A 12,816-nucleotide genomic window follows, 5' to 3' on the forward strand; every position below is an offset into this window, starting at 1 on the left:
TGCTTGCACATCCCCAGAGCGGTGGAGTCCTCCCTCTGCCGGTGTCTTCAAGATTAATGTGGATGCAGCGATTTTCGAAGGGAGTGGTGTGGGTTTAGGTGGATTGGTACGTGACTCGGTGGGAGATGTTATGGCAGCAATGTGTGACTAACAAGGATCCTATGATATTGATGTTGCAGAAGCTATGGGAGCTAGACATGCCTTGAAGATCGCTGACTCACTGTAGAGGCAGGATTAAGGAATGTTATCCTCGAAACCGACTTGCTTAAATTGTTTCACTACCTGCAGAAAGGGACTAGAGAGCCTACTGCCTTTGGGCAGATTGCTGAGGACATTTGGGCCATTTCTACATCTTGTATAGCTATTTCTCCCATGTCAGAAGAAAAGGAAATAATGTGGCACATATTCTAGGTCTCTAGCTCATATTAGTAAGTCATTTAATGTTATGATGGTCTGGTTGGAAGAAGTACCTACTGAGGTGCTTAGTTTTATAATGCTGATGTTGCTCCATTGATGATTGATCTAATAATATTATTCTGTTTTTTTTTTTTTTTTTTTTTGAACGAGAGGGGAATGAACCCCAAAAGAAAGCAAAGCTAGCAGACTACAAGAAATAGAAAACGATGAAACTAAGAAACAGAAAAATAAAAACTGAAAGAAATAAAAATCCCAGGCAAGCTCCTAGACATCATTTCAAACCGAAGTCTTCGACGGAACCTTCCTTGCCCAAGCAATCCCACTCAAATCCTCCAATAAAATAGCACGAAGATCGTTCGGGATCGCCTCAAGAAGAACCAACCTTTCCTACTCACCCACTCCATAGTTGGCTAGCTAGTCAGCCGCCCGGTTAGCTTTCCTATAGCAATGGTTAATAGCTATGTACCACCTCCTTTAAGACATAATCAATAACGGTTAATATAACTAGTCATAAAATCTTATTTCGATTTTAATCCTACATTGAATATAAGTTGGCCGGGACCTGTTTTTCAATATTAATGGTTTTTTTTTGTTTTTTGTTTTTTTTTTTTTTTTTTTAACAATGTATAATTGAACGTCAGAGGATTAGTTTTATGGGTGCCCTGGATGTGGTAAGTAGCGTTCAATTTTTAAAACTTCGTTTTTTTAAATATATGGAGTAATTTTATTGGTACTTTTAAAACGTATGTAGTCAGTGGCGAACTGGCGGACCATCCAGGGGGGCCATCATGGGCCTGGCCCTTGATAGCAGCCCAAAAAAAATTTAGTGCAATAGGATGAGTATCAGCCTAGTACAAGAAATACATGTAGGCTCAAATTGTGTACTTGATTTAAGCTTTGAACCGTATACAATTGTAATTGCTACTCTCTATTGACCATATTACTGACTTATCACCTACTTTTATCTCCTACATTGCTAGATTATTCCCTAGTTGCTAGTGACCTACTTTTTTTTTTTTTTTTTTTTTAATTTTGACTTTTACCACAAAAAAAATCAAAAAATTATTTTTTACTACCAAATAAAAAATTAAAAATAGTTTTTTACCACCTGTCGCCAAAAACCTAACGGAATTTTTTAAATTCTTAAATTTTTGTGTCAAACACATGCTCTTTAGAGGTTTTGGGAGGTCAGAATAGACAAAAAAATGATCGGAAATGCTTTATTTTGCGTGTTTAAAAATACCTCGATACGTGAACACGCAAAATGAGGCATTTCTGATCATATTTTGTTAATACTGACTTCAAATTGGATCTATAGAGCCAAAATGCCCCCCTAAACCTATGAATAACATCTTTTGCGCACGAAATTCGAAGAATTTTTTTTTAAACCGTTAGATTTAATGGTTTTCTTGACGTGTAAAAAACAATTTTTAGAATTTTTTTTTGGTGGTAAAATAAAAGTTTTAGATGTTTTGGTGGTAAAAAACACTTTTTTGATTTTTTTTGTGGTAAAAGTCAAAATTTCCTTTTTTTTCCCTAATTTTTATAAACCCTAGGTACTACAGTAGAAAGTAACAAATTAGACTTGCAAATTAAAACTATCATCAATTAATCAATTTGGCTATTTGGGATTTTGGAAGATGAGCTGTACGATGATGGTAGTACTTTCTCAATAAATCAAGACTCCAAAGGTAAATATACTTCGTTATTTAAGTGCATTATGTTGTGCATATTGTGTTTCTTTTATTTATTTATTTATTTATTTATTAATATATTGATGTTTGTAATTTTTAATTTTATAAATTTTGAATTTCTTATATGAAACATGTAGTATTGTTTTGTGTATTTTTAATGAAATATTAACCGGATATTTATATTTGTTTATGAGTTTAGATGATTTGTGAGTTGTAAGTAGTAACGAATATATTTGATACAAAATAAATTAATAATAAATAAACGTAATTTATTAAAAAATTTCTGATTAACTCAAGTTATATACTTTGCTTTTATATGTAACACACTAACACATTTAGTTTTGATCGGCCCTCAAAAGAAAAATTTTCAAGATCCGCCACTGTATATAGTAGTAGTTTTAATCTGTTATCCGTGCTGTAATTTCACCGTAGCAATATTACTACTTTGACAAGAGGTTTTCTACCATGGCAATCTTGGAGAAGATTCTTTTCGGGATGATTTAGGGGTCGTCCAGTTCAAATACTCTGTAAATGACATGTGTAGTCAAATATAGGAAGTAATGAATTTACCAATGTTTTGGAATTCTCTGTTTTCATATCAATAATTTTATATTATTATTATAATAATAAAACAGACATTAAAAATGACACGTGTCACTTTTTGGTACTGTTTTTTCCTTTCAAAACTTTTTTTCTTTATTTTTTTTTAATTCACTTCCTAAAAAAAATTCACTTTTTATATAATTGTGATTCACTTCCTTAAAAAAATATTCACCAAATCATAAAATTGTAGTATTCAATTCCTAAAAAATATTCATATATTTTCCACATCTTTTATTTTATAAAATATTACTTCGTATTTTATATCTTTTAGTTTTTGATTCGGAACTCAATTTTGGATATAAATTAAGATTCAAACTTTTTAAATTTTATTTAATAATACGAGGATTATTTTTTGGTAGATTTTGAAGTAACATTATAATTTGTTATGAAATTTTGTAAAAACCGTGCACGAGACTTAAATGTAGTACATACACATATAACACCCCTCAAATCTAACTTAAAGTTGAAAGCGTAATATTCTAGGCCTAAATCCTTCGATATAACTATAGCCTAATTTTTAGTTCATGGAAACGAAAATATCGCACCTAATATCTTATGCTCTTCGTATATTGTAAATGTCAATAAGTTTAGTTGACTAAAGTCTACATTAAACAAATCTTTTATATGATGGCAAACTTGATATTTTGTATACTTCAATCTTCGATTTTCGCGGCGGTGGGGGTTAGACTTTCCTTCGATTTTCTTCTTCTCTTTGGCCAATTTTTTTGTCGATTTTCTTTTTCTCTTTGGCCCTTTTTTTTTGTGATGCTCGCGCCCGGTAGGGAAAAATTGCCCGGGTTGTTAGGGCGGTGGGGGTTAGACTTTCCTTTGATTTTCTTCTTCTCTTTGGCCATTTTTTTCGGTAATGCTCGCGCCTTGTAGGGCGGAATCGCCCGGGCATCTAGGACGGTGGGAGTTAGATTAGAATTTTTCCCTTCTCTCGCGCCCGGTAGGGCAGCGTTGCCCGGGCTGACAGGGCTGTGAGAATTTCTTCCCTTTCGCCCATATGCCTGAACGATTACCCTAATTAAATATTGCTTGAACGTAAATTATTCCATCTTTACGTCGGTTTAAAAATATATTCTCGTCATATTGTCCATGTAGGCTTGGTTAGAGCTTCGTTAATTTTTTTTTACAGTATTTATTTTTGGTTCTATACAATAAAACCAATAAATTCGTTAGCGGTTCTAATACATAATACACAAATGACACTAGCAATTTTAACCAATAAACCGCAAATTATAGTAGCAGTTTTTACCTATAAACCGCAAATGCCATTAGCGGTTTGCATTTACAAAACCGCTAATGGCATTAGCGATTTTAACCTGTGAGCCTATCAATACAAAACTGAACTACTTAGGGCCTATTTTGATTTACTGAACTGAACTGAACTTATTAGAGCTGAACAGAATTGAACAGAATTGAATATTTTATGATAGAAGGAATTTAAGAACTGAACTGGAACTAAACTAAAAATAAGCTGAAAAGAATAAACCCTTAATTTATGCAAATACATAGGTAGGCAGTAAGCTATATGGAGAATCAAAAATTAATCATGGGAAGTAACGATATAAGAATGCTTTTGTTTAACTGATTCCATCAAATCTTTCAATACCAAAATACAGAAGTAAAAGTTTTTGATTATAATGCTCCAATTCATGTCACCTTTTGATTTGTATTTGCCTCTGATAAGCCAAATAGGGCTTCCATTTTTATTAAAAAAATAACAAAAGGAAAATAAAGGCAATTGAACCGATCCTTTTCTCTGGAACTAATTTAGATGGCCACTCTTCAAAATTACAGGTAATGTTTTGTATGGTACGAATAATTGGTAAGCAATAAAACAAGCTCTATTTTCTATCCCGAGATCACAAAGAAAAATTGTAACAGGAAAGCCTCCTAACAAGAATTCTAACTTTTGGTGTAGAGTTGAGGGGACGGCACCTAGCTCATAAAGCCAAGGTCCTCCTAATAGCAAATTGAAGTTTGTTTTGATATCCATCATGTGAAACTTGACCCTTCGTTCGACAGGGCCAGAGGTGACATTGAGCCAAACCACCCCATAGTACTTCACCTTGTGTTGTAGCTCGGATGGATTGATTGCTGTATTTGAACTCCGCTTGAGGAATTCCAAGTTTGTTGGCCGTCCTTGGGGGACATACATTGATTGAGGAGCCATTATCTAAAATGTCATAGGAGCACTGGCTGTGAGGGTTGGTGGTGGTGAATTAATTGTTATATAAATAAAAATAGAAAACCAAGATAAAAACAAACTAGATTTACCTATAAATGTTCCAGCAATGTTTACACAAAATTGAAGTTAGTACTTGCTCGTGGGAACAAACAGGAAAGAACAATAGGTGTTCATCATTAGAAGATATAAAACGAAGATATACTACATATATACTTAGTACTTAGAACAAACAATAGCAACAACAGTCTTGTGACCTCAGACCCAACCAAGATTTCAAGCATATGTATGGACTATTCAACACTGATATCTGTGAACAAATAGAGGAAAAAAAATGTGATAAGTAAGAATAAAGATGATCAATTTTTTATTAAACATTCTTCCATAATAAAAAGCAAGAAAAGAAGTTGATCAAATATTAAAGAAATCATTCCAAAAGAAAATGAAGGCAAAAAAATGACAATACAATACTTATTTACCTGCTGTAGTTGAAAGGATCTGATCCTACATTGAGAATGTTATCAATGATATTCACACATGGGTGAAGATATGTAGCCGCCTCGTAATAAATCTTTGAGTATGCATCCGGAAATAGCTTTAGTAACTTTTTATCAATTTCCTGCAATGATTTCTTGACATCCTATGAATTACCAAAGAATAAAATTATGAGAATTATTAAAAGAAACCAAATAACAATATTCCATAGAATGTTAAAACAAGTGATAGATAGACAGGGTGCGTATCTTACATGTACATGGTAGTGCGCAAATGTATTCCGGAAAAATTGAACGATACCAGATGGCTTCTTGTAACCAAATAACAATATTCCATAGAATGTTAAAACAAGTGATAGATAGACAGGGTACTTATCTTACATGTACATGGTAGTGCGCAAATGTATTCCGGAAAAATTGAACGATACCAGATGGCTTCTTGTATGCACCGTCATTACCATGGAATTTGAACAACGCCCTTAATGGTTTTTTATCATCTTTAGGCAATCGTAGCCACCAATCCATCAACTTTCTCTTTCCTTGTCTAAGCCGCATAGTATTAATAAATGTACTTTCAAAAATTTTGCGTACAAAATTATACCTCTCTCTGAATCCCCAAAAAAGAGCATTGTGACAAATGATATATGATAAACTCCTGTGGAAATAAATGACAATAATTAGTTAAGAGTACTCAACATACAATGAATTTTCTACTACAGCATTACAGAACTTCAGATGGGTTTATGAAATAACTTTGATCAAACAAGAAAAGCTGTAATAATTAAAATTGACTTACTGCAAATCCTTTATATCATCTGGATATTTATGGCGGGGGAATAAAGCTTCAAATAGCCAAAAATCAACTGGATCTGTGTCTTTAACTGGGGGTCTGATTTCGTTCAAAAATTGCCTAAAATCTGTCAAGTCTTTCGCAATTCCAATCTTCAGTGCTGCACATATGAAGAAGCATTAGCGATCAAATTACATTAATATATGTATGGATTACTATATATATATATAAATATTATGCCTCACTTCAGAAGTTAAACCACCATACTTATCAACACTCCAAAAGTTTTGGCTTCTGCTTCTAATCCTATTAATCCACCCTTCTGTGTTGCCAGCATAAGACCCAATCAAGATGATTCCATTATCCTTTTGTTGCAGCCCAATCAAAGGATTAAAAACTTTTAATCCATAATTCATGCAGTTAGTGTAATAGCTCTGAACTTCCTGACTAGTGGAACAACGTATGGCACTGTGCTTCTTAGAAAAGATAACTCCCTCGCAATCAAGAAGAATGCCTCTACCTTGATTTCTTGTTTTCCAATCTTTAAATAGAAAAGTATGTTGACCACATATTTGTTCCTATCAAATAAAATATAATAATAATTAGGAAATTTAACATGCTATAGAGGTACAAAAACATACAGGCCACTTATGTATAAAATCAACAAAATCTGATTTACATTTATACTAGCTTATTCAATCTAGCCCTAGTAATCTGGTCACTTGGTATTCATCATTTTTTAGGCTTCATAATCGACCAAATTTAATTAGGATTATGTCAGTTATTGCTCAACTTATATTAATTTCTGATGTATATATTCCGTTATTAACAATGTACCATATCCTTAAACACATTTTCTTGATTCATTGAACTTATTATATTACCATCCTCAGTATCCTCTATTCCATTATCATTGGATGGGCCGTCTCCAACAATCTACAAAATACATACACATTATCACTATTCAATATTCATGACCAATCATCGTACTCTAGCTTAAGATTTTATTACCGCACACGTCACATCAAACATGTTGGACTGCTTTAAGAATTTAGAGTTTTAGACTATTCAATTAACATATATTTGAAACCATATGGTTTCACTATCACTATATATATATATATATATATATATATATATATATATATATATATATATATATACACACACACACACACATGCATTTTCATTAGTGATTAAGCTTACCTGACTAAGTGTAGAAGGCTGAATTACATTAGATGAAATCAATGCATTTTCATCATACGCTTCTTCTTCAGCAGCAGCAGCGGGCTGGTCGGCAGTTGGATTTCGCCTACTAGATACTCGTTTTCTCGATCCCCTTCTATTTTTAGCCATCGTGTGGAGATATCTACACGTTTATATAAATTAAAAAACAAAATCATTAGTAACTTTGTAGCATACAATAATTATCCCAAAATTACACTATGAGTGAACATGTCTATGGAAGGGATTAGGAAATACAACTAAATTAGACTACTTCAACCTCTCTACTTCAACCTAACAGCAAGCTAAGAAATAAACCCACCACGTCTTAAAAAATCTACCAAAGTTTAGATTGGCTTTGAGGGCAGATTTTTCATGGTGATATTTAAAATCAAGCACAAGCAGGGGGAAATTTACCAGAAAAAAATGAAAAAGCAAAAATTACTGCAAAAATTACCTCTTCACTTTGCAATCGACTGTCTGCCACTCTGCCTGCCAAAGTGCCAAAGCAAGAACCTTCTAGGACCTGTACATAAGAAAGTAGCTTGCATAAAAAAAAAAAAAGAATCAAGTAGCAAATGAAGGATAAAACCAATTATCTCCAAGTAAAAAAGACGAATCTTAGTTCTTCTCAATACCAAATTACAACATCATACAGAACAAAAGAATAATACCCATTCATAAGACCCAAAGAACAATAAGTTGCAAATTCATTGTCCATCTTCACTAGCTTGGGTACCACCAAATTTGATAGCACAAATTATTAGTCATTAAAGGATGATACTAAGAGCCATAAATGATAACTCGTCTATATATATATGCAACAATTGTTTCATGAAAGATATTATGAAAAAAATAATCTCACACTCCTAACTCGTCTATAAATATATGCAACAATTATAAATTTATAACTAAATTGATGCTGCAACAGATCCTCGTTTCCTTAACGAGCCAACTAATAGCAACTGCATCAGGTCAAACAACTTTAACTTAAAATCAAATGGCATACCAAAGTAAGTCGATTAATGATGAACCAATACAGCACAACAAAGTTCAAAGATGATCATATGGTTTATTAGATGGTCTAATTACCCCTAAATCTATTACAAGTACCAAAATTCTAAAGACATGTAGTGATTTGGCAATTCTTTCTAATGTAGTGCCAACTCTTATAATATTCCATCTATGATCTCTATTCTCTCTATCTTTATCAATCACAAGTTCAGTAGTTCACAACACCAAAAGGGTGGTGGGAAATGCTTATAAATCAAAGTAATGAGCCAACGTCCTAGCACGAACCAATGTCCAAATTACTTGTTCCCTCACATTGGACTTAAGTCTTTCTATCTACTGCTAAAGAATATAACATAAAGCCTTGAAGCAAAAAAGTTACTATTTCCTTAGAACTAGTCCCTTGTTCAATGTGCAAAAAAAAATTATAAATTAGCAACTATTTATCATGAAACAAACAAAATCACATTATCTCATCTTATTTTCAAGTAAATTCTTTAACCTACCAAGGGCACCCCTTGATGGGCAGCTCCGTTTCTCTCACTCTTTGCTAGCACAAGTAACATATCGATTGTAGATGAAAAAAACTAACAAAATCCTTTACTAAAGCGCATGAGCTGAAGTTCTAATGAGAAACCTAAGAGATAGTGACTGAAGATAATTTTCTAAGAATTTTAACTCAAGTAACTAGCTCTTCTTTCCCTAGCAGTGAAACATGTTGACAGCTACACATCAACATAATAACAGTCAACTCTTTCCTTTAAGAAGTAGGATACTTGCTTTGGTGCAGCAAGACTAAAGTTTAGTTTAAATCACAGATAATGAAGAGCCACAAGAAGCTGGTACTGAAAATCATCATGGCATAACTAATATAGTTATGAAACAATTAATTCTGGCATCATTCAGTTCTGCATAGAGTAAATGCATTGGAGTTGCATTAAATTTTAATCACCACTAGTCCACAATCCTTCCCACAACTCAATAGTTGAGGCAATCTAATTTAAATCATGTATACACATTTGTGTCACCATATGCCAACAGAAAATAATCAAACAGCTTGGTAAAATCAGTAAAAGAAACAGCATTACAGATTAAATCTCTTCAAATGCGGATGAAAAAAAGTACAATAATTACCTATATTGCCTAACTTGCAACGCATCTAACAGTTTTTTTTAAAGCAAAGTATATAGTAAATCATAAAGAAAGTGAAAATAATTAGGGCTTTTTGCATAATAAATCAATTTTGAATGAACGATTTCTTCTATTGGATTGAGCGAGGGGATCCCTTAATTGACTTCAAAAATAACCCTAAAATTCGCAATTGGCAGCCAGATTAAAATCAATACGCAATTCGCAATGATAACTAGAATCAATTCGCAACTCATTCAATTCGCAATTCAATCAATAATCAGATTAAAATCAATTCGCAATTCGCAATTCGCAATTCGCAATGGAAACCAGATTAAAATCAAAAATTGAACCAAGAACTCAATGATAACCCTAAAGATCGCAATTAGCAGATTGCAATATGAGAAAGATAGAATGGACGGTTACAAGAGGAAGAATGCGTAACTAACCTAGGTGGCGCAGCGGTGGCAGATGAAGACGACGGCGACGGGTTTGATCTGAAGTTCTGAACTTGGCCTTCTCTTTTTTTTTTTTACTGTACAATTTCCTTATTGACGTTTTTTTATTTCCGTCAAGGATTTTACAAACAGTAGTAGCGACTACATGTTAGTTGCAAATCTTGCCTAGTTTTTTATAAAAAAATTGTTTTAAAATTATTAACCCTAGCAATTACAATTTAGTCGCAAAATATTATAAGAGCGTCGTAGGTCAGCGATCGTATAACAATAACTACAAAGTGAAATATGAGAGACTAAGGGCCTGTTCTCATACGTTTATATTCAGTTCAGTCCAGTTCAGTTCAGTTTATGTCTAATGATATTGCTAATGACATATAGCCAAATTTCATTCTTTTAAGCTCTTATTACAACGTCGATAATAATAATAATAATAATAATAATAATAATAATAATAATAATAATAATAATAATGACAATAATAATGACAATAATAATGACAATAATAATAATAATAATGACAATAATAATAATAATAATTATTATAATAATAATAATAATGATAATAATAATGATAATAATAATAATATTTAATAATAATAATAATAATAATAATAATAATAATAACAATAATAATAACAACAACAACAACAACAACAATAATAATAATAATAATAATAATAATAATAATAATAATGACAATAATAATAATAATAATAACATTTAATAATAATAATAACATTTAATAATAATAATAATAATAATAATAAATAATCAAAGATCACTAATCCGTAGTTAAAAATCACTAATTAATAAGTTCAGTTCAGTTCAGTTCAGTTCAGTTCAGTTTTGTTCAGTTTTGTTCAGTTCAGTTCAGTTCAGTTTAGTTCAGTTCAGCTGAGTTCAGCGTATGAGAACAGGCCCTAAGATTGTAGAGGTGAGAGCGATATTTTGGGGCATGATTACGAGACGCCGAGACACAAGGATATTTGCTGCATTGAGATTGAGAGTGATAATCGGGTGGTGATTGAGGCATTGAGGAAGAGTTCGTATTGCTCCAGTTCCTTTCATCTGATTGCTAGCTAACTGTTTAGGAGTTTATTAGCATAATAAGGTTAGTACAGCGAAACCCCTAATTTAGAGGAATTACGTGTTTTTTTCTTCCTAATCTATAATTATAACTAAATAAATAACCGTTGACATCATCACTGTCCAAGTGTCAACTTCTCATTAAAAAAATTCCCTCCAAAACTTTTGGTGATATCATTTTTTTTGTCAATATATATAAAGGTTTGAAATTGGTAGATTAATTTGGTAAAAAAAATTGGTAGATTAATTGCATATTTCCTAAAATAATTTATGATTTTTTTTGAAGAAATAATATTTTATGATTAAATTGACTAACTATGCATTTTTTCATGGATTAAAAATAAATTAAAAATTGGTGGTTGGACTATTTCATTTTTAAGAAACTTTTTATCTCCTCCTACCCTATACATTTACAGTGATTGTATGTGTTTGGTTTCCATTCTTAATTCTTCAAAAAAAATTTAATTAAAGATAAACCAATAATTAATGCTAATATCTTAGAAATAAGTTTAAATTTTATTTAAATAATAAAGTATATAGTTTATATATGATTTGAATGCTCTGTATCTAACATCATATCTTAAGTTACTGGATAAGAAGTCACATGATTTATTATGTTTTTCTTTTAAATATGTATCACATACAAATAAGCAAAATAAATTATTGTTTAACTCGTGCATCGCACGAGATTAACCTAGTTTTACTAGTATTTCATGGTCTTTTGTAAAGCGAGGGGGTAATAATGTAGCATACAAATTGACTCAATTTCAACCTTGGGAGTTTGACCAACAGGTGTGGAGTGATATAATCTCACCTCGCATCTTGGGAATTTCTTCGGTTGATCTAGTAAATAAATCGCTCTTGATGGGTTTTTTCAAAAAAAAAAGAAAAAATTAAAGATATCAATTTTAAAGTTATTCACTGCTGTAATAATTTACTGTTTTACACAGATCACTAACCAACTCATATAATTCTAAACTGTCCAGTCTGCAACTGCATTCATAATAAATTGTAGGTGATCGTCAGCAAAACTGCAAAGGTAACACTACATATACAATTGCATAGTTCACAGGACACAATTTGCCATAACAACCACGACAAAAGAGTAATCCTAACCACTTTTTTTTTAGGAAAACTCATCCTAACCACATTTAACACATGATAAACTTGTAATTGACTTATGTTACCATACTTTCCTTTCGTTTGTTGTAAACTCAGTTTAATTAATGTAATTTTAGTTGTTTTCAAAGTTTTAAAAAAAAATCAAAAAAATTTACAAACAAATTATACAAGCTTTGGTGTGAAGATAGTTTTGGAAAAATGAAAGTGTGATAAAACTTTTAAAAACAGGTTTACTCTAAACCTGGCTGTCCTGCCCCATAATTGGATCGTATTAAGACTTAGCCCATTTATTTATTAGACGGATCTGACCCATTAATAACCGTGGTGGGTCATGGATCATGGGTTTTAATAGAAATCCAAGGCGTCCAACCCATTGAATTGCTCTCTCTGAGACATCCATTGAAGCGAATTCAACGTTCTCCATTGAAGCGCAGTTCACGTTCTCCATTGTGCTCTCTCTTAGATATCCATTGAAGCGAATTCAACGTTCTCCATTGAAGCGCAGTTCACGTTCTCCATTGTGCTCTCTCTTAGATATCCATTGAAGCGAATTCAACGTTCTCCATTGAAGCGCAGTTCACGTTCTCCATTGTGCTCT

The 12,816-nt window shown here is 32.1% G+C and overlaps 1 protein-coding gene across 4 annotated transcripts; it reads right to left on the reverse strand.

Moving 5' to 3' along the window:
* Positions 1-4,403: 4,403 nt before the first annotated feature.
* LOC145576958 (uncharacterized) lies at positions 4,404-10,253 on the reverse strand. Of its 4 annotated transcripts, XM_081634666.1 has the most exons (10): positions 10,002-10,253; positions 7,871-7,939; positions 7,396-7,558; positions 6,457-6,767; positions 6,196-6,349; positions 6,001-6,054; positions 5,781-5,943; positions 5,385-5,545; positions 4,998-5,215; positions 4,404-4,896 (listed from the first exon to the last, which is right to left on the reverse strand). In XM_081634666.1, exons 4-9 carry the CDS (start codon positions 6,524-6,526, stop codon positions 5,203-5,205), a joined length of 615 nt encoding a protein of 204 aa, XP_081490792.1. In that variant the 5' UTR covers positions 6,527-6,767; positions 7,396-7,558; positions 7,871-7,939; positions 10,002-10,253; the 3' UTR covers positions 4,404-4,896; positions 4,998-5,202. The 4 variants fall into 4 exon arrangements, with proteins under 4 accessions (XP_081490792.1, XP_081490790.1, XP_081490791.1 ...); XM_081634664.1 differs by having other exon boundaries at positions 5,781-6,054; positions 10,002-10,251; XM_081634665.1 differs by having other exon boundaries at positions 4,404-5,215; positions 5,781-6,054; positions 10,002-10,251.
* Positions 10,254-12,816: the final 2,563 nt, after the last annotated feature.

This window comes from Chenopodium album, chromosome 13 (assembly GCF_948465745.1).
Source record: "Chenopodium album chromosome 13, dcCheAlbu1.1, whole genome shotgun sequence".
Lineage (NCBI taxonomy): Eukaryota > Viridiplantae > Streptophyta > Magnoliopsida > Caryophyllales > Amaranthaceae > Chenopodium > Chenopodium album.